The sequence below is a fragment of the Thamnophis elegans genome, chromosome Z (genome assembly GCF_009769535.1).
Source record: "Thamnophis elegans isolate rThaEle1 chromosome Z, rThaEle1.pri, whole genome shotgun sequence".
NCBI lineage: Eukaryota > Metazoa > Chordata > Lepidosauria > Squamata > Colubridae > Thamnophis > Thamnophis elegans.
Genome location: NC_045558.1, coordinates 46,023,898 through 46,047,555, shown reverse-complemented (window position 1 = coordinate 46,047,555; position 23,658 = coordinate 46,023,898). Strand labels below are relative to the sequence as shown.

The 23,658-nt window shown below is 38.3% G+C and overlaps 1 protein-coding gene across 1 annotated transcript in view; it reads right to left on the bottom strand.

The window, feature by feature from the left end:
* KCNH8 (potassium voltage-gated channel subfamily H member 8) overlaps positions 1-23,658 on the bottom strand; it is a 215,977-nt gene that overhangs the window by 48,484 nt on the left and 143,835 nt on the right. Inside the window, exon 7 of the mRNA XM_032237738.1 lies at positions 18,025-18,229. Coding sequence (XP_032093629.1) covers positions 18,025-18,229 — 205 coding nt within the window. The remainder of the gene's footprint in view (positions 1-18,024; positions 18,230-23,658) is intronic.

The following is a 23,658-nucleotide window of genomic DNA, read 5'->3' as shown; positions in this document are numbered from 1 at the left end:
ATGCTTCATTAGTAGGCTAGGTAACATCTTCCGCAGACTTTAGGGAATGTCATTGTCAGTGTTCTTCTGTTTATAAAGGCTTCATATGGTCAATAAGTCTTGTGATGGGTCATGTGGAAGTCATCAGTGGGAGTCTTATGATGGGTCTTGTGATGGGGATGTTACATCAGGTGAGGGTCATTGGGAGGTGAAGTGCTGGTTGGGGGGCTTGCATGGGTTGGTTGAGGGCCGCTATCTTTGATTAGCTGGGTGGTTGATTTGGATTCTGAGGGGTTTGTAGGCTGGTTGTAGGTCAATGTGTCTGTTGATGGAATTGCCTGTGGAGTGCCAGGCTTCAGTGAACTCATGAGTGTTCTGGGTGGTAGTGTAGGTGATGATTTTTGTGTTACTCCAATTGAACTGGTAATGTTTGGTACTGGTATGAGTAGAGATAGAGGACTACGGATTGTGACGCTTGACAGCCTGCCAGTGTTCGTGGATCCTATTTTTTTTAATTAACGTGATGTTTGTCCAACATAGAATTGGTTGCAATTGTTACAGTTTATTTTGTAGATTATGTTGTTTCTTTCATCCTTCTGTATCTTTTCTTTGGTTCTGGATAATTCCTGGCAGAGTGTGGCAGTGGGTTTGTGGGATATTGTTATTCCTAGAGGTTGGAGAATTCTGACTATCATTTCTGACACCCCCTTTGTGTATGGTAGGTTTAGTTTTTGCATGGTGGTTGGCTGTGTGATGGTTTGGGTGCTATGTGTTAGAAGATGAAGTTTTTTACAGAGAAAGATGTCAAGCTACCGTTTATCTTCCACTTTTCTTAGTGTTTTGGTGCTGCAGTGTGTCCTGGCCCTTCTGTAGACACAGCTTCCTTTGTATGCAGTGGGGTGGTTGTTTGCAAAGCTGAGGATGTAGTCTATGTGCATAGGTTTGCAATAGATGGGGTTTCCAGTTCTCTGTTGCCTAATCTCCATATGTTGATGTCAAGAATGGAAATCTATTGTCTGTTTCCACTTCACTTGTAAATTTGATCCCAGGGAATATGTTATTGAATAGATAATGTATTTCTTCTATTTGGGAGTGTTTGATGATGATGAAGATGTCATTGATGTAGCATGTCCAGAATTTTGGTTGGATGTGAATACAGCTATGGATTCAAGTAGTTGCATGATTGCTTCTGCTATTAGGCCTGATATGGATGAGCCCATTGGAGTACCTTGTACTTGCGTATAGATTTTCCCATTGAATCTGAAGGATATGTTGAGACATAGATCAAGAAGTTTCATGATGATTTCTGTGTACAGTGAATGCTCTGTGGTGACATTACCTTTGTGGTATGGTGTTTACTGAGAAGATAGTGTATGGTTTGTGTTATATAAGTTTGTGAGGGGAAAGACGCAGGAGCCATGGAATCAGAGAGTAGATGTTTATTGCGAGATGACAGCGATTCAAAATGTCCCTGCAACTGCCAGGGTATTTATACTCGAGCCCAAAGCAACTGTCAAATGACCAGCCAATCAGAGAGCTGGTAACAGGGAACATTTGCATATATAACAGTTTGTTTAGCCTGGTCAATGTCAATTGAGGTAATATCAAAGAAGACCATGATTTCTTCCTTGTTGATCTTATTTATATATTAGTGTGCTTTAAATTACAGAATGAGAAGTAAATTAAACAGAATGCACATGAATTTGATGTGATTTTGAAAAAAAGTATAACTCTAAAGTTAGTAAGTGATATGTTTGTATTATTTTTAAAATAGTTACTATTTTATTTTTAATAGTGATTTTATTTATATATGTATTGTTCTACTTATTGTTGTAGGCCAGGGGTTCCTAACTCTTGGATCATGGAATAGCACTGGGCTATGGCATGCCAGGAACCAGACCATGCAAACAAATGAAGCCCCATCTGTGGGATGCATGTTGTATCAGAGGTGGTATTCAGCAGGTTCTGGATAACTGGCAAATACCACCTCCGACTGCCCCACCCCCATCTATTCTCTGCCTCCTGAGTCCCACCTGATTGAGAGGAAATGGGGATTTTGCAGTAAACTTCCCCTAGGGTGGGGAGGAAATGGAGATTTTATAGTATCCTTCCCCTGCCATGCCCACCAAGCCATGCCCACCAAGCCATGCGATGCCCACCAAGCCACACCCACAGAACCAGTAATAAAAAAAATTGAATCCCACCACTGCATTGTATGCTAAACCACACCCCTTTGGTCTGCTGAAAAACCTTTCTGCATGGAACTAGTCCCTTGTGCCAAAAGGTTGGTGGCTGCTATTGTAGTCTACCTGCATAACTTTTTGTGAGATGGTCAGCCAAATAAATAATTGGCTAGATACATACATACATACATACATACATACATACATACATACATACAATTGAGCAGATAGGATTTTCAAAATACCTAACCAACCTGTTGCAGCATAACAACATTATTGAAAAAAGGGTTATGAAAAGAAATATGTCCATCCGTATCATGCTAAAAACATTGAAAAAACTGCTGTGTAGAGTACATAACCCATTAGAATTATTAATATTATATACTTCTAAGGCTTTTCTATTTTCTATCAAACTCTACCTAGATTATCTTTCAACCCTTTTATATTAGCTTGTTTTATTTTATTTACCAATGAAAAGTATTGAAAAGTAAAGTCAAATAGAAACGTGCATACTTCTACTTCATTGTTACCAAATACTTAATTCCAAATATTTCTTTACCCCAAACAGCATAATAAAATAAATATACTATTCCATATTTTCTGTTCTAGATAATATGACTCTTCTTTGGACTTCATTCTGAAAGAAAAGCAAAAAGACTTCATTTCTAAAAGAAAACATTAGAGAAATGGAATTGGAATAGATAGAAATTAAATCCGAAGTGAGAAATTTTTTGTTGTTGTACATTGGGCGGCAATCAAATTGAGTATGGTTATAACTTAACAATCATCCTGGTTATTTTCCAGTGTACAGGCAGATGGAAATGAAATGTAGTTTCATCTGAAGCATGTGACTTTCAGGGATCAGCTAAGCTACATAATGGATTGCAAATCACACAGATCAGCCCTGTGTACTTGCTCAAAAGGTTTAAAGGGCAATTAGCTCTTACATTTCAAACATATGTTGAAAAAGTATCAGAACCAGAGCAATCACAATTAGACAGAAAGCTCTTATGATGCCATCAAAAGATTCATTTTAATCATTGTTACAAAATCAGCGAGCCTGGATAAAATTTACTATTCTGTACATTTGTCACATGAAGATAGGGAAAGCTCCTCAGCTAGAGTTTGAATGCTTACGCTAACAGAGAAATCAGCATTTGAGTATAGAAGTTAGCCTTTCTATATATTTAACAAAGAAAAGGCATGAGAAAAAATATTACAAGGATTTTTGGTTCACAAAACAAATTGAATGTGAAAGTCATGAAGAACAATTTGATTTTCTGGAACAGTTCCTTTTGTGTTTTGGAGGCCTAGCTTCTGCATATCTTATATTGGAAGCATAATATTCTGACCTATTTTGAACAAATCTTTCAGAGCTTTTCCTTCCTGGGTACTCTACTTTTGACTGTATATAAAGATTGAAAATGCTAATGCTTGAACATACAGTCAGACAGAAAAACCGAAATGCTTAGAATTCAAAAATCTCTTTTAGAATTATTTGTATGGCATGGCAAAACTTAAAATTCCTACATTCTTTCTTTCACAGTAGCAGAATTCATTGATTTGAAACATCAACAATATATTTGTGGTAAATTGTTATGTGAGGCTTTTTTTAAAAACTGGATAAACAGAATTGTAAATTTATACAAGTGCGTAGTCTTAAGTCTTTTTCGTAACAAAACATAGTTATTGTACTGATAGATAATGCCACATGATATCTCTGGACTCAAGCTTGTAGAGTTAGCATTCATATCTTCTTAGAATAATTTTATCTTGCTTTCCCTCTGCAGCTCACACTTTTTGAAAGCTTATAACTAACTGCATTTGATAGTTTATGAAGTATGAAATAAAAGCACTAAGAGAGTGCATGCATCAAGTAGAGAATTCTGAATCTAAACTTGCTATAACCCAATACTGGAGCAACACAGGCATGAACAGTCTGACAATGAAAAGCATGAAGATGATTTAAAAAAATTCAATAAAGCTACATGAAGTTCCATAGAAATCAGACAAGCAAGGACCATAAAGAAATGAAGTTATCACTAGGTCACAAACACTTTCTGGATTCATGAGGTAGGATAGTTGAACAGATTCCTGCACTAATTAGTACATGACTTGATTTGCATTAGTCTTTAGCATTTTAACTTGAAAGAGTCTTAAATCAGATAATTATATAGTTCCCACAATCAGTATGAAAAAAAATACATTGAAAAAAAGTCAGAGCATATCTTTGATATACATTTGTTGTATTCTGGACCAACATAAGTCTCTTCCTCAAGGAAGAGGTAAAATACAACCTACATTAAGCCAGAGGAAAGCAATGTTGCTAGAAAATGCACTAGTATCACTGGAAATCCCTATTTTGCCACAGCTATTATGCAGTCAAATGATTCTGTCTTTATTTATAGAGCATTTTAAGGAGAAGGGATTATTGGATTCCCCAGCTCTCTTTTTCTCCCTTTGCATCAGGAGAAAAAAAATCTCTAGCAGTCATTCTTCTTAGTATGGGCTTGGGGAGGATATAAATGTTAACAATGGGATAAGTTTAAAATGGTAAGTAGGAGCTTGGCTTATCATAGTCCATAAAGCCAACTGAAGTCCATAGTCCATAGAAGCCAACTCATGTGAACTATACAGTGGTCAATGAAATGTACCAGATTATATCCAAGGCAAAAGGTGGAAATAGAAAAACAATTTTTCTAAAAGTCAAATAGTTAGGTAGTACTCAATATTGTCTCTGAAATGGCCTGGGGACCTGATGAATATGACAAGATAAGAACACATTTGAATAAATTGTATATGGTTCTGATTCTTATTCATAGCAAAACTTGCAAGTTTGAAAAATAATGAATGAATGAATGAAATAAAAAGAATGAAAAGACTACAGCTGAAAGGGACATCATACCAGCTATGACCTCATTATCATCCCTGATTAAAAGTGACATTACTGACACCATGATCTATAACATTATCCACTACCATCAAGAAAAGTGTCTCCAGAATAATTTTATTCCTTTAGACATATTTGAAGTGCAATAGGGCTCTATTTTATTGAACAGGCTTTATTATGGTTTATCATACAATCAGTTAGATATTCAGACTGGATTTTGTCTACCTATCAATTCCTTCCCAAGGATAGATAGATGTAGATGTTTGATGGTGTTAAAGATATCATCACAAAATATGAGCTGTTTTGTATACAGCTGTCTTTTGCAATGGCTTGGTGGTGATTTTGTCAGTGCCATTATTATTATTTTTCTGAAGGTGATGGTGGCAGAATACATAAAACCTATTAAGTTATGTTATTGATGGGTTTTCTTGCTCATTTTTAATCTTTTGATCATCTATAAACATGCTTAATATTTATCTCTTGTTTCCACTGGCCATAATTTACACCCACTCTTCCCACATTTTTATTGGAGGGAGTGATAATCCAAGAAAAAGAATTGCTAGAGTTCTGTCAGGCAGAAAGATATATCCACCGTGCATAATTCTAAGTCATTTAATGAAAGAGCTTAACATATGTAGGAGGATGAAGAAATTTAATAGTTTTATCACTGAAGCCAAGGAAACAAGATGATATTGAAATTTATAGAAAAATTAATGAAATAAAAATATTTCCTACTGTTTTACAGATAATAATAATGTAGGGTCAATTACTTTTCTTGATTGGAATTTGCTTTTTGTTGGTTCCAGTCATATGCTGACACTATTGAAGAGTGGAACTGAATATATTCAGCCTTTACCCTTTTATTTCTGATAAGAAGAAATTGACTAAAGATGTAAGATGTCTACTTCCAGTCCTACAGCAATTTGGCCACTGAATTAATAGAAATGATTAAAGAGTGTGCAAAATGTATCTAAGGGACTTTCTCTTGCCGGTCACATCTACCCAACCCATCAAAGTGGGGAGGCAGGGAATATTGTGGGTCCCATCCCCAAGGGAGATACACCTGATGGGACCCAGAAGAAGGGCCTTCTCCATGGTGGCTCCCTCTCTCTGGAACATCATTCTCCCAGAGATTAGAATGGCCCACACTCTAATACTCTTCTGAAAACACTGAAGACCTGGTTCTACCAGTGGGCCTGGGGAACCCACAGTGAAATGGAACCCATTAGGTTAGGTTAGATTTATTAGATTTATATGCCGCACTTCTCCCAAGGACTCAGGGCGGCATACAACATTAAAAGAAACACATAATACAAAAGTTAAAAAAAATTAAATAGAATATCCCAAACAAACCCAATTAGAATTGGCAACATTTTTTTAAAAAATTCAAATTAAAATTAACAATGATCAATAATTTATTTTGTTTTGTTCAGGCCAGGCTGGCTTGCTGGAAAAGCCAACTTTTTAGGGCGCGTCGGAAGGACCGGAGGTCGGGGATTATACAAAGCTCCGGTGGCAGCTCATTCCAGAGGGAAGGCGCTCCCACAGAGAAGGCTCTCCCCCTGGGGGTCGCTAGCCGACACTGTCTGGCCGACGGCACCCTGAGGAGGCCAACTCTGTGAGATCACACTGGACGATGGGAGGCTACCGGTGGCAGTAGGTGGTCTCGCAGGTACCCTGGGCCTAAGCCATGGAGCGCTTTAAAGGTCATAATTAGTACCTTGAATCGCACCCAGAAGACAACTGGCAACCAGTGCAGGCCGCCTAAAAGGGGTGTGACATGGGAGCACCTAGGTGCCCCCATGATAACCCACGCAGCCACATTCTGGACCAGTTGAAGCCTCCGGGTGCTCTTCAAGGGCATTCCCATGTAGAGAGCATTACAGTAGTCCAGGTGAGAAAGGAGGAGGGTATGAGTGACTGTGCACAGAGCATCCTGATCCAGGAAGGGGCGCAACTGTCGTACCAGGCAAACCTGGTAAAAGGCCCCCCTGGTCACGGCCGTGTATCCAGGAGGACACCCTGATTGTGGGCCCTCTCTGAGGGGGCTAAAATTTCTCCCCCTATCATCAAAGATGGAACAAGATGCACAAATCGGGATGAAGGAAACCACAGCCACTCCATCTTGGAGGGATTGAGCTTGAGACTGTTCCTCCCCATCCAGATCCGCACAGCCTCCAGGCATTGGGACATCACATCGAGGGCATTGTTTGGGTGGTTTGGGGTAGAGATGAAAAGTTGGGTATCATCAGCATATTGATGCTATCATACTCCAAAATCACAGATGATCTCACCCAGTGGTTTCATATATATGTTGAACAGGAGGGGTGAGAGAATTGACCCCTGGGGCACCCCACAAGTGACGTGCCTTGGGGTCGATCCCTGCCCTCCAGTCAACACAAACTGCGACCGATCCAACAGGTAGGAGGAGAACCACCGTAAAATGGTGCCCCCCACTCCCAACCCCCCAAGTTGTCGCAGTAGGATACCATAGTCGATGATATCGAAAGCCACTGAGAGGTCTAATAGGACCAGGACAGAGGAACAGCCCCTGTCCCGGGCCCGCCAGAGATCATTGGCCAACACGACAATGCCGTCTCTGTGCTGTATCCAGGCCTGAAACCTGATTGAAACGGATCCAGGTAGACAGCTTCATCCAGGGACTGGGGAAGCTGACATGCTACTGCTACCGCACTCTCAACAACCTTCACTACAAAGCGAAGGTTGGAGACTGGACGATAGTTGGCTAAAGAAGCTGGGTCCAGAGAAGGCTTCTTAAGGAGGGGCCTTACCACCGCCTCCTTCAAGGCGATGGGAAAGAACCCCTCTCTCAATGAAGCGTTGATAATTGCCTGGAGCCAGCCTCATGTCACCTCCCGGGAAGCCGAGACTAACCAAGAGGGACATGGGTCCAGCACACAAGTGGCAGCACTGAGTCTCCCCATAATCCTGTCCATGCCCTCGGGGGTCACAGGATCAAACTCATCCCAGATAGTCTCCACAAGATTCATCCCCATTGACTCGCCCGAATCTACCCAGTCAGAGCCCAAGCCTCTCCGGATCTGAGCGATTTTTTCCTGCAGATACTGAACAAATTCTTCAGCTCTACCCTGCAAGGGGTCTTTCCCAGCTCCTCATTTAAGTAAGGAGTGGGTCACCCTAAACAGGAAGGCTGAGCAGTTATCTGCGGACGTGATAAGAGCAGAAAAATGTTGCCGTTTTGCCGCTTTTATCGCCACTAAGTAGGATTTAATATAAATTCTTACTAGTGTTCGATCAGATTCAGACCGGCTGGCCCTCCAACCACTCGCTAGGTGTCTTTTCTGGCGTTTCATCTCCCGGAGCTCCTCGGTAAACCAGGGAGCTACCTGGGATCGACACCAGGTCAGAGGCCGCAAAGGCACAACACGATCCAAAGCCCCAGTGGCCGCCCTATCCCAGGATTCCACTAGGGCTTCAGTCAGTTGTGAGCAAGGGATTCAGGAAAAGTCCCAAGCTCCATCAGGAACCTTTCAGGGTCCATCAGGTGCCTGGGACGGAACCATCTAGTTGGTTCTGCCTCCCTGTGGTGAGGGGTAGCAGTATGGAAGTCAGGCCTGATGAGGAAATGATCCGACCATGACAAGGGTTGGATAGAAATATCCCCTAAATCTAGATCATTCATCCACTGCCCAGAGACAAAAATCAGGCTGAGTGTGTGTCCCCCATTATGGGTGGGGTCTTGAATTAACTGAGTTAGGTCCATAGCCGTCATGGAAGCCATGAACTTCCGAGCTGACTCGGATGTCTCACCAATGGAAGGCAGATTGAAATCCCCCAGGATCATTAGCCTGGGGAAATCAACTGCCAATTCAGCTAACAGATTCAGCAGCTCCAGCAGGGCTGATGAAACGTAGCAGGGAGACAGATACATAACAAAAAGGCCCACCTGAATTCCAAGGCCCCATTTCACAAAAAGGGACTCACACCCACCTATCTGAGGCACAGTGTCCTCCTGAGGTCTGAGACTTTCCCTAATAACCACCGCCACCCCCCCACCCCTGCCCTGGGCTCTCGGCTGGTGAAATGCCTGGAAGCCTGGTGGGCATAATTCACTAAGGGGAACACCCTCATGGCCCAACCAAGTTTCCGTAATGCACGCCAGGTTCGCTCTACCCTCATATGAGGTCATAAATGAGGGGAGCCTTATGTACCACGGACCTGGTGTTAAGCGACACCAGCCGGAGACCAGGGTCCTGTAATCCCGAGCACCCAGGGGTGTGAGAAGGGTGATGAGGGTTGGAACGCGCGATCGCTCTTAAACAGTGGACCCGTGTCCCCCGAACATAATTTGGTCCTCGTCCCCCACCATATCTGCCTCTCAAGCAGTAGAGATGGTGAACCCCCCCCAATGGAATGGCTTAATGTCTCCCTCGGAATCCCTACCCTTCCCAACACTCCTGACCCGCACCCATTAGTTATCTCTGCCCTGTGCCCTGGCAGACTCCTCCCCAAGCCTGTCTGAGCAATCCGTATCAACCCCCACCCTCCCCTTAAAATTTGATTAAAAAACCCCTGTAAAAAACCCCTAAAAATCTCTTCTTCGCATGCCACCTCTTGGGATCCCAAGATCCGTCATTAAGGAAGCTTGTCTTGATAGGCAAGAAGGCCCCCCAGGAAAGGGGGAGTTCCCGAAGGGAATAAAGTTCTGTCGCAGTATAGCATAGAAGAGAGTGTGGCATCAACCAAATGGGATGACATCACAGGGAAATGGAATGAGGAGATGATTTGTCCACGGGGAGGGGAGCCGACAGTGTTCAAGGGAGGTAGCGGGAAGCTGGTGCTGAGCCCATCCACACCGGCTGCAGAGATCCCAAGCCGGGCATCCCGCCGCCGCTGCTGACCTCACCCACATTGGCAGCCACTGATGCTCTTCATTCTCCTCTCACCGCCAGCCGCCCCCTTTCACTCACGATGTTCCGGCTACAAAGCAGTAAATCACAGCTCAAAGGTATCCCCGAGGTCCCAGGAAGTTATCATAGCTAGACCTGGAACCAACGATGGAATAGGGTACCCCTGCAAGCCCCCAAGAAGGACAATCATCTCCCTGAAGCTCTCCTCAAACACAACAGGACACCATCTTGGGCATGCGCACAGAGACTTTAAATGGCTCATGTGATTTGCTGTCACTGGGATGGGGTGGGTGGGAGTGATTTTGTTATGTTTTACTATATTAATTTATTGATTCTTTTTGTTAGTTTTTTAAATGTGGTTTGATATTCTGTAAGCTGTCTTGAGTTGCCATGGGCAAATAGGCAGCAATACAAATTAAATAAATAAATGATAGATAAATAAATAGATAAATAATAGATAAATAGATAAATAATAGATAAATAATAGATAGATAAATAATAAAATAGACATCTGTGATGTAACTGATTCCATCATGCACTCCACTTTCGTTTCTATTTATATGGAAATAACTGTTTTCAATGAAACTTACTCTTCAGTAAGTATGTTACAACTTTATTATTCTCCAACTACATTTCTTTGAATTATATCAAATAATCATTGTTTACATTTTAATGATTTGAAAGCTAAGATTTAAAATAACTTGATTTTATATATATACAAAAATAAACACACACACACACACACACACACACACATATATTAGAAACTAATATCAAATCATATAGTAATCCTATACCAATTGCTTAGAAACCATTTGAAGTTATGATGGACTCCAAAACACACAGTTCTGTTCCAAAGTGCCAGCAGCTGCTTCTGTTCATAGTCACGTGACTATGTTTGCTCAGTAACTGGTGCCATTTATGGCTATTTGTAGCATTCCATGGTCATGTGACTGCAATTTATGATATTTTTTTTTGCTGAAAACTGATATTTTCCAGTTTTTGCTAAAAATGTGCTACAGAGAACAAGTTTACTTAGTGACTGCTGTGATAACTTTACAACTGTGATGTTTACCTTATGACCATCATGGTTGCTAAACTATAAATAAAAGTTTAATATTGGATCAGACACGGGATGAATGTCTTTATGATTGTCATGACCAACAACCATAATTGGCAGGCTCCATTTTGGTTGTAAGTAGAGGACTACCTATATTGAACAAACAATCAATATAGTGCTATGGTGCTGTACATTCAATATAGTACTATGGTGCAACAAGTTTACAAAAGCAAGAAAACTGGTGAAGCTGAAAGAACTTTAAACATTCAAGAACATGAGAACAAGGCAGGATTCTCTTCACATAATATGAATTGTTACTCTCGTATCCCAGCAGATTGCCCAATTCTACAGAAGATGAGCCTGTTAATTTTTTTCATAATCTCAAAATAAATTATTCTAAATTTATTTTTATCTTTCAAATAAATATGAGGTTTACAATAGCAATAGTACTTAGACTTATATACTCCTTCACAGTGCTTTACAGCCCTCTCTAAGCAGGTTACACAGTCATCATATTCCTCCAACAATCTGGGTCCTCATTTTACTGATCTTGGTAGCATGGAAGGCTGAGTCAACCTTGAGCCAGTGAGGATCAAACCCCTGGCAGTCAGCAGAATTAGCATGCAATACTGCATTCTAACCACTACATCATTACATCACAATTACATTATTTTTATCCAGATTTATATATGTTATTAGTAATGTGTGAAAAGCTGGCATTACATAGAATGCCTAGCAAATCTATAGGATGTGTGAAGTTTTTAGACAAAGTATGAAATGTCTGTGTTATTTTAATATGCATTCCTTAGGCATTGTATATAGGCATTATGCACAATGATAAGAACTATTTAGATAAAGTATGAGAAAATATTAATGGAAAGGGTTAGGGCTAAGGTTAGGGTTAGAGGCAAACCCGAACCCTTTATTGAAAAGACAAATATGAAAATGAACAGAAGAAAAGCAAAATAAATGTACACGACATTCTTACTGGAAAAAAAAGAAGAAAAACAAGACAAAATACCAGTATTGACCTACTTATTGTAACAAGGAAGGCTAGAATGGCATTTTAGCTGGAGTATTTTATACTTTGCCTGTTTATATTTTGTCATTGTATAGAATGCCTCAAAAATGTGAGAGATTTCTTATTTTGACATCCCATTTTTGGCATTCTATAGATTTCCTAGGCATTTCCATAAAATACCTAATTTTACACATTGACAACAACATACACATAGTCAAATTCTGCCCCAATAAGTTCTGTTATAATTTATTTATTTCCAGTCTGGTTATCCTGCAGGTAATTTCTTTCTCCATCAACCAACTCATCTTCCTATTACTGATTCTATACCTTCAGCTTTTCTGTTTTTCCTTGCTTTCTAGTTTTCCTGTCAGTTTCTTTTCTCTACAGCTAAACAAGTGCTTGTTGAAAAAGGCTTCTTTAAAAACATAATTATTTTTTCTACCGAGTACCTTGGTATACTATAAAGGTGTGCCTCAAGGAAAGGCCTCAACTGTGTCAGAGCCAGGAGTCTCTGTGGTCACTGCTTGAGGTAACAGATCAAAGGAAAAGCTCTTGGTTCAGGCTTTCTTTTCATAAACTTGTTTCTTTGCGCTTATTTTTTTGAACCTCAAAGGAACATCTAAACACTTGAATCCTGATATTTTACAACCTGGAGTAGTAAAATACTATATATTCAAGATGAATTCATGCTTCTGCTTTGTATCTATACTCAGAGTAATTGAAAACCAAGAAAAGATTTAATTATAATAATAAAACATGTAACATTTTTCTTTATTTAAATGCATGGAGTTTATTTATAACAAGAGAAATTAGAAAAGCAAGCATCAGTTTTTAATGTCAGATGCAAAAAATCAAGAATCAAGGTTTTACCCCTTCAGTAAATTGTTTGTGGGTGTGGCCAGCGTGTGACGCATCCAGTTTGCGGGCCACAAGTTTGACAGCCCTGTTGAGAAGATATAGCATGGAGTAAACTTGCACTCATTTGAATAACCTTGATTCCTGATTTTTTGCACCTGACATTAATTAAACTTTAACAGCTCTTCAACTAGTAGAAACAATATTTTTAAATTGTATTTAAAATGGCCTTGAAACAAAGCAGAATATTATCCAGCCTGTATATTCAGCCTTTATATTTATTTTCTGTAGATCAATCTAGTAAATGTGGAAGTTTATTCAAAATATATTTTGTTTCAATGTCTATGGTATACAAATTAATGAAAACATTTACATTTTTCTATGTATTCTTCTTCTTAAATATACAGCCTAATCTTTTACATTCAATATATAAATGGCAGCTGGACAGATTTTCCCCTCACTACTAACAATTTAATAAGATGAAGCTCATCAATGTCCTGCTAAATACGAATTTGTCACTTTGCAGAGTGTTTCATAACTAATGTTTTGGAATTAAAAGAATGTCAGGTAATCAAAAAATGTGATGAATTATATAAGGTATTGCTAAGATTGGAAATGCAATTAATATTGCCATTCCAGTTTTATTGGATCATTAGCTCTCCATAAATACCATCCAATGCAAAAGCTATCAAGAAAGGTGAAGTAAGCACTTGAAACAAATCATTTGAAGGTTTATGCAAAGCAGAAAATTGCATAATAGAAATTACTTGTTTATTTATAGTTTAGATTGTTGTTGCTGGCCAAACTAGATTATTATGCCAAGATTTTGGTGATATTTAAATGCTAAGATACATCATCTTATGACATAATTGTAATGATATAGGTGGAACATGAAAAAAGAAAGGTCCTGCCTTCTCAAGTGACTTTATCAGAAGTGGAATTGGAAGCCAACTAAGGAAAAATTGGGAAAGAATTGGAGTTGGAGTTAGCAAAAATATGAAAGAGATAGCCATGGAACTGTTTTTTCTCTAATAGCAATGGCACTTAGACTTACATACACTTTGAATAAGATCTACTGATTATATTATTGAGACATAATTGTTCTGAAAATAGTTATTAAATATCCAATCATCATAGAGAACATTTTCTTGAATCCATGTATGCTTTTTGTCTTATTGAGAAAGTAAAATTATTTCATTTTTGTTTCTTAAAATTGCCAGAGTGGTGCCTAACAGTGACTGTCTTGGTGCATTGATATGTGGGAATAACCTTGGGAAATGAGAACAGGGTTAAAATTCTGCCTAGGGAGAAATCAGTTAAGGGGTTGGGAACCCGTAGCTGAATAACAGGCAGAAAAAGAAACTTTGAAGAGAATCACCCTAACTAATTAGGCTGTAAAATAAGACATTGAGAGATTTGTATTTTCACACTTGCATGATTCTGTTCAACAAAGAAGATTAGCTCAGTGACTATGTTTCTTTTCTGGTCTATCTGGGAAGTCTGACATCCAAAGTCGCCCATCAGTCTGCATCTCTTTAAATGGTTCAGCATTCCAGGAATTATTGGGCATTTTGGAACCAGCTTATGACCTTCCCACAATAATGTGCATATTTAAGAACACTTGAAGAGAAGCTCAAGCTTATAGCAGTGGTGAAATTCAGCCGGTTCTGTCTAGTTCAGACGAACCAGTTGCACTGGTGATGGGAGGCTCCACTCACCTACCTGGACATCATAACAATCCATTTTTGATGCTCTGCGTATACATGGAAGGTCCTGCGCATGCACAGAGGTGGTGTGTGAGCTCACATTTGCAAACCAGTAGCAAAGGTAAGTTGATTTCACCCCTAGCTTATAGGTCACGTCTTCATAATCAGTGAGTTTGGGTGTGAATGAATATTAAATCTTGCAGTTCAATGATAATACAGGAATTAGAAACAGATATACCATGCATTTTATGAACCTGAAAATCAGCTCTAAATATAGGGTGCATGTGCTATTATATTCTTATATGTTACATTGGAAGAGACAAGCTTTTCTTTATCTAAGCAAACACACATTGCTGAATTCCAACGTTTGTATGCATTGGTAACCTGAAAAGATAACAGTTGAACTAGACTAAATTACTGGTTCCTATGAGTCTGATTTGTGGATGTTATATTTGAAATCCACATTTAAAAACAATATAATGATATAATGTCTCTTGCTTTGCTGGATATGCTTAATCGGGTTATAATTTTGAGGACAAGGGGTTAGTTGTGGGTGGGATGATTGAATTTTAATGGTGATAGAAAGACAAGTGCATGCCCTCAAGGATATATTCAAAATGCCTCCTCAGAATTGCTGACAAGAATATCTGGTGACTGCAAAACTACTAATGAAGGGAATGATGAATGCTTCACATTCTACTAGCATTCACCTGGGACAACTTTCTAGCCATTAAAATCTTTCTGTCAGTATTTTTAGGATATGATGTATGTGATGATAATGCTTATGGAAAGGAATTTAGCCTAGCTGAGGTCCTGAGTATCTTGACAGAACAGATGTAAGAAGCATTACAAATTTACAACCTCTGTGTGTGTGTATTCACATACTGGCTGAGGAATTCTGGAAATTGAAGTTCACAAGTCGTAAAGTTGTCAAGGTTGGAGACCCCTGATTTAAAGCTCAAAAAGAAACCATCAAGAAAATACAATGTATTAGTAATAAGTATCAAAAACTATAATATTTCAGAAAAAGTGTAGATATATGTGCAATCCTTCTGAAATGTATCTTTCTGTAATCGCTACATATCCAATGTTATTCAGGGTGAACTTCTAAAAAACTTTCTTAAAAAAAAGAAAGAAGGAAAAGCTGGTGGTGAAATTATAAGACGTTATACAAATTATTTCTGGCAGCTTTGCTGATCCCAAGGAAAAGGCTTTTTGACGCTTTGACCTCATATTAACCTGCTTTCCATGGCTGTCCATTTTTAAAAAGATCATGATGTTCTAGTGCACAGAATATAGTTATTAGCAAAGAACATTTTCCAAATAATGAATTCACTGGCTGGCACAGATCTAACTGACATATAGCTATATTCCTAAGAATCCAGAGGGCTGGTTTTTTTTTTAAATTTCAAAATGTCTTTTCAAAAGTCTCAATCTATATTATGATAAAATAGAAGCTTTGCCATTAAAGTTAGTGTTGAAATCAGATCACATGTTTAAGAAAAACTAACAGCATATTTATTTTGTCTTAATTATTGTCAAAGAAAGGAGGAAGTATAAAAAGTAAATAATAGATAATTTGTTTTTGAAATTGATGGCAGCCTATAGGCATAATTTTATAGAGAGCCAGCTTAGTCTATGGATGAAGGCTAGAAAACAGAATATCATGAGTTCAAGTCCTGCCATAACCATGAAAATCAGCTGGGTAAGTTTGGGCCAATCACTCTCATAGGAATGTTGTTGTTGTGGGAAAAATAGGAGGAGGAAGATGTGTTTAATACTTTCATTGCCTTGAGTTACTAGTAAAAATAATGAAGGTGTTATATACAGTAAATAAATAATAAAACAAATAATCTTGCAATCAACAAAAATGAAATGTATAGATTCTAGTGTATTTGTCAATTATATTTATTATACAAACCAATAGCTCTGTTCATAGTTTTTTAAAAAAATAAAAGGCCCAGGAAAGTCAAAAGGTATTAGTTCCTAGCATTAAATCAAAAGCTTGTTAACAGAATTATGCTGATGAGAATGTTAGAATAACAAAACAATATTTTGAATTCCCTTCTAATCAACTATTCAGAGCGTCCTGCTTAAAATAACTTATTTTAAGTAAGTCTTAAAATTGGTGGAATGGTGCTATATTTGTATTAGTTATCAGTATTTATTCATTATATACACACAATAGCACCAGATTAATTATCAATATTTGTAAAATATATTTAACAGATTTTGAAACCCAAGTAACTTATGAATAATGGCCAAAATTTTAATTACATTTCATAATATTCAAAAATTATCTAGAAAGCCTTCATAACTACATCACACTGTAATATATTAAAGATTTGAATTTATCATTTCTGTTATACCAACATGTGTTAGTAACACAACTAAAGCATCATAATATAATTCTATTTTAAATCTCTTTCATGTAGTGCAACCCTATCATCTAGAACTAAAGTTCCATACCCAAAGTTCCCCACCAAAAGCCACTCAGTTTTATCAGGGCTCAGCCAAAACCTGTTGTCTCCCATCCAGACATCAACAGCCTTCAGGCACAAGAGGGCAATGACAGCTTCATTTATGTTACTGGGGGTGGTGGAGGAAATTTAAATGTGACTATCATCAAATCTGATGGTACCTCATCCCATGGTGATAGATGATCTCAACCAGCAGCTTCATGTAAATGTTAAAAAAGAGTGGAAAGAATACTGAACATTGTGACATGCCTCAAGAAATGAACTGAACCTCTCATTCCTTATCAATGCTGATTGGGACTGGCCTTGGTGGAAGGAGCCAAACCAGCAGAAGACTGGACCACCCAACCACAAAGTTAGCCAAAAAGGATACCATGATTGAGGATATTGAAGGTTGTGGGCAAGGAAAGCAAAGGCAGATGCACTATCCCTATTCCACTCTTGCCAGAACTCATCAACAAGAGCAACCAATGCTATTGGCCTGAAGCCAGTTCTTCCAAACACTTTGAATGCAATCTGTGATTATCTTCATTTTTTTTTGCCAAACTCAATATCAACAGAGGATCAACAAAATATTATTCCTCTCAATAGACCTGCTTAGGAGGAAACCCTGAGATATGATGAAGCAAGATTTCCTGAAAACGAAGAAAATATTGGAGATACAATACAAAGCTGTCTTAGACTGCTGCAGAGTACATAGATGGAAATGGCTGTAATTTCTGCCTCTAAAGCTAACATAGTTTTGTACCTACTCAGACGACTGTAGGAGCACATTAGTTATATTGATCTCTGTTCTTACTGGAAAGCCTGAAATGTTGCATGATTACAGGGCTTACTCAACTGTACCACAAAATCAGTGAGTATGTCTCTAATGACATCTGCAGTGGCTTATGCAAAACTATAATTTTCCAATCTTTACAGTGCAGTTTTTTTTAAATTTCAATAAAAAGCTTATCTTTACCTATGTCCCATGTGAGTGGTTTTTTTTCCATTTCCTTCTTTCCAATGACATACCAAATGCAAGCCATCCAGTGAGCCAGCAGTGCAAACATAGACATCAGCAATGTCAGAACAATTGTACTGTGCTGGGAATAACGATCCAATTTCTGAAGTAGACGTAAAAGGCGTAGTAAACGTACAGTCTTGAGAAGGTGAACAATTGATACCTAAACATGCAAGAAAGTGAGATCATGTTATAGATGCATTTGCAAACAGAATAAAACTGGCCCACTTATTTTCATTTAGGCATGTATTATAATTTAGGATGAACATCAACTACATCAACTATATTTATAAATTGATACTGTCTTTTTATAAAATGCATCCCTTCTATTTGCTTTTTTTAAATAGTACCAAAACCAAGGTAAAATATAAATATTATTGCATTTTAAAAAAACATGAAAAATGTGTTAACATAGTCATTGAAAAAAGTGTCAAAAATTGCTACTGATAACATGCCATCTTAACAATTCTGATTCCATTTGTTCTTGCTCTGTTGTTCTGAATACATACTCAAAGCTAGAATTTGTGTACACTTAGCACAATTTGAAAAAAGACACAGACGCTGCCCTCAACATGATATCCTGAATTTTTATACATATATAAAAAATTTAAGAATCTTTTGATAGCCTACAACTACATTAGTCTCCTTTTTCTTCAGAGACTTTCTGTTTTGGAAGGTGCTGGTAAGTGACAGATTAGTGCATATAGAGCTGCATGAGATTTTTCCCTACCTGATTTGTGACTTTCTTTTAAGGCAATAATGGTAATCTTATTTCATGGATCATGGTACACTATTCAGTTTTTCTCAATTTGGTGGAAAACAGTGTTGATGATTTTTGCAAATAGTGGTGACCGGGATCTCCAGGGGGAACATCTCCCACCAATTAATATAATAAAGCAAAAATGTGCGGGATTGTGGGATATAACTATGAGGATGTAGGTTTCCCATATACTGAAACAGCCTTTCTGCTCTGCATGTTTCAATGCACAGATTATATTATATTATAATCTGAAAGTTACAATAGAAAAGGAAGAAGAGCAAATCTAAGGATAGGATGGGACTCTGTATACTTCAGTGAAGTTAATTTAATTTTTTTTTTGCAGTGGACCAAACTAAACATACCAATTTATAAAAATAATGATGGCAATTTTGTAAATGAAATGTAAATGAATAAATCAAGTCTAATTTCTTTTTATTAATTCCCAAAGCCTTTTCTCTGTTTTCATTGTTCGATCTCTTCCTGTAAGGTCTAAAACACATTTAGAAGCACATTTTCACAACCATATATTTGACAAGAAGATATAAAGAGTCAGCATTTGTCTCTTGTGCCTGGCTGGATTTGATATGCTCACAAATACAAGACCTGCTGAACTTCATTTTATGGTTCATCAAGTTTGATCAGTTAGGTTAAACTTTTCAAGCAAAAATGTCGTAAGACAAAAGCAACTAATAGCCATGCAGTTCAGCCACTATAACAGTCTACAGACAAGAAGCTATTTCATTAACCACAGGATTTTTAATTTATACAGAGGGACATGAATAAATGATTAAATAAAAGAATAAATTAAGTAACATTGCACAGCTTGTTACATGGATCTTGTAAAAATACCACAGATCAGAGATCAATTTTGATATAGAGAAGGAATGGAGCTTTTTAGATATGTATGCTTTGTCACAAGAAAGGCCACTTATGAAATAAGTGTATTATCATCCTTCAAATACTGTGCATTTGCATCAAACGTTATAATATGTTATGAGTAATTTTGTGAGATAATGTCTCTGTATGCTTATTCTTTCTTTTCATGTCATTATGGTTTGGATGCTGCTTGTTGCGTATGGAAGATTTATTTCATGGGAAACATTTGGCCTTCAATGCAATATGCATTGTCGGAAATGTACTACAATAGCCTATTATGATGTAAATTAATTCTAGTACAGTAGACCTTGCTTACTGACAGTTTCATTCAACAACCATTTGATATTAGAATGATCCTGAAAAAATAAATTTATGATTAGTGTCTGCATTTATAACTTTCACAGCATCCCTCGGTTATTTGTTCAACATATTTAGGACACATTGACCTATGTCTGACCTGCTTTTTCCTCCCTTCTCACAGAATGGAGAGATCAGTGGCAGAGATTACAAGAGAGTAAACAAGCACACAATGAGGAATACACATTAAAATTACAGTGGCACTGGTAGTCTTTATTCTGCTCCCCCCACCACCTCTTGCAGAATGGTAAGGTTGCTTAAACCAGTAGAATTAGAGAGGAAGAAAACAAATCAAAACAACAACAACAATCAAACAAGCAAGCAAGCAATCTCCTTCAAAAATCTTTCTTGTGTCTGACCCATTTTTTCCTTCCACCTCATAGAGTGGAGAGATTGGTGAAGAAGGGATTACAAGAGAGTAAGAAGACACATTGTGGAATAAACTGGTTGTTTGAATCATGTGTTCACTGTTGCCAGCCCTGAACATTGTTTCTAAAATGTATTTCCCACTATGTTCTTGCTTATGCTCTTGGAATGCCTTCCTCTCTTATGAATGTAACTACAGATATTAATTTACTTCTTCCTAATTATCCCAGTACCCAATTTAGCATTCGAAAGGGTGGGGCAATGGTTGGGTGGCAAACAAAAGCAGAAATTATGAAATTGATTAGTCCTGAGGGTTTTGAGATGGCTACCTCAGTGCCAGTTAAGCATTCCTATGGATGGGGGAATGGAATAAAGGAAAGTACAATCTCATGCTTTTCCATTTAGTGACTGCCTTGCTTAAAAAGAGAATTACCAGTCCCTATTATGGTCAATAAACCAGAACTTCCTGTAATCAGAACTTGGGTGCATTTTACCTCAACTGGGAATTCTAATAAATCAAAGAAGCATTGTAGTTTTAAGGATAGGAAAAGGAAAAAGGACATCACAGCTGAAACTAAAATAACCAGATGGGGGAATAAACATCACAGCTTATAACTGAGTACCTTTCAGGATTTATAGGAAACCCTGGTCTATTAACAGGGTGAAGTTACAAACTAAATTATTTTAACTTAACTTATTGTAATCTGATTCTTTAAAAAAGATCAGAGCAGATTTAGGCTTTTAAAAATAGTTTTCATGGGACATAATAATTCTGATTTTATTTTTATTAGAATAAATCAGTTTCTATTTTCAAAGGCAAAAATAATTTCTGAATAAAGCTGTTGTATTTCCATCTCTTTTGGAATCACTTTAGTGCCATGATTTCCTTTATTTTCTGCTGCTTATTGTTAGAACTTCTCTTTCCTTTATAGAATGAACATGAACACAGCATGAATCATGTCTTAAATTTGATGAATAGGAAACTGATTTAGAGTGAGGGGGTGATTTCTAGATGAGCTAGATAGGTAATCTTCTCCAATCAAGGATTGCATTCCAAATAATGTCTCATACTTTTATATCAGCAAAATCAGATAGAACTAAAATCTGACCCCAGAAAGGGCAAAAAACAAAACAACAACAACATCAGCAGCATAGTCTACAAAGCCAACCACTTTAATTCCATTCCTAATAAGTTGAACATAGATTGGAAGGTGAGGATTCTTTTCAGTTCTGATATAACTATCAGAGAAATGTACCTCCCCTTCAATTCAGTCTTTATCTCAGGAGTTTCTAAACTTTTGCCATGGAATCATTTAGTATATAAACTTAGTATATAAACTATAAACTTAGTCTGAGAGACAGCTTGGGGTAGTGGTTAAAGTTAAGCTAGAAATCAAGAGATTGTGAGTTCTAGGCCAGCTGAGTGATTTTGGTCCAGTCACTCCCTCTGAAAATCTTGCCAAAAAAACTGCAGGGACTTGTGTAGGCAATTTCCAAGAACCAGGCATAACTGAGTAGAAAAGAAAAAAAGTCTTAATGTACATACTTAACCTAAAATCCTCACACCAATGAACAATGAAAATAATGCAATGAATAGCATAGTGTAGCGTAGCCTAGCATAGAATAAAAACTTTATTGTCACTTAAAATGGACATTAATCAGCATACATTAAAATGAACTTTTGTTGCATTCAGCTCTCAAAAGATAACCATTATGCGTATACCCACAAACACTCACATATATGATACAGAGAAATATCACAGTCTAGTTCAAATGTATACATATATATGGGGGGAAAAGAATCCTGTGAATTTATAAGACGGATAGCATAAGGAACAAAGATGCTACAGAATCTATAGTCCTGCTATAAATGCTTAAAAACTTTCTCCCAGAAGGGAGTTACAGAAACAGACCGTGAAGTGGATGTGGAGGGTATCTAACAATGCTTCAAGTACATAGAACTTATAAGCAGTATCCTGAATAACTGGAAGGGAACTTCCTATAATCTTCTTAGTCGTCCTCATGCCAGATATGGACCTTTTATCTGAGGCACTGCTCCCACCAAACCAAACAGTGATGCAGTTTTTAAAAACGCTCCTCATTCATGCCTCTGTAAAAAGTGGCTATGACAGAAGGAAAAAGATGTGTCTGCTCATCTGATGCAGGAAATTGCATGCTTCATTAAAGATAATGTATGAAGAACAAAATCAGATTGTTAGTTATCTGCACCCACAGATACTTAATACTATTGATCACCTCAACAGATGCAGCCTTGATACAAAGTGGAATATGACTATGCTGACTTTAAAATCAACAATGATCTCCTTTGTTTTGTTCAAAACCAGATTATTTTTATTGCATCAGTCCACCAAACCTTCACCTCCTGCCTATAAGAAACTCCCTTTTTCTCTTGGATAAGACCAGGGGTGGGTTTCACCCGATATGCATCAGTATGGGCATACCGGATGGTGAAATTTACCATGCCTTTCCATACCCATTGGTCCGGTGGCACTGTACCGGAACATTCCCTCCTCTGGCCTGCCCCCCTAGTCACTCTCCCCCCCAGTCTCTGCTTGATTCTCTCTCTCTCCCCCTTGCAAAGCATGGCATGAGGGGCAGAAGCCCCCGAGCCCAGTGGGGAGCCTAACCAAAGGAGGAGGTGGAGAGCTGGGCAGAGGAAGGGAGAAACCCTAGTGAGGGCTGCCTGTCCCCAACATAACTCCACGCAGAACAGGCTGCAAAGGGTGCCATAAGGCAGGTTGATCAGGGCTGCGTGCTGCTGCAAGAAGCTGCCCTGCTACTGCTGGAGTTGCATTGCCCTGTTGGGTTTAGAGACTTCTGCCCCTCATGCCATGCTTTGCATCCACCAGAGCCCTGCACAGATGGGGTGCTGGGCAATCTGATTTTGGGAATCCCTCCCCCCAGATCAACCTGCCTTATGGCACCCTCTGCAGTCCATTCTGCAGGGAGTTGAGTTGGTAGCAGGCAGTCCTCGCTAGGGTTTCCCCCTTCCTCTCCCCAGCTCTCTGCCTCCTCCTTTGCTTAGGCTCTCCTATTCAGATGATCTTGAAAACCTGCAAGGTTGATTTGGGAGGGGGTAGATGGGCAGCATTCCCCCCCATCCCTGGGCACCTGCAGCCTCAAAGCCTGTAGCCTTAAAGCAAGCCTCTGCACAGTAAAGAAAATCTTCTTGTGAGTGTGAGAAGTTCTTAATTGCCTTTACTGTCCAAGTT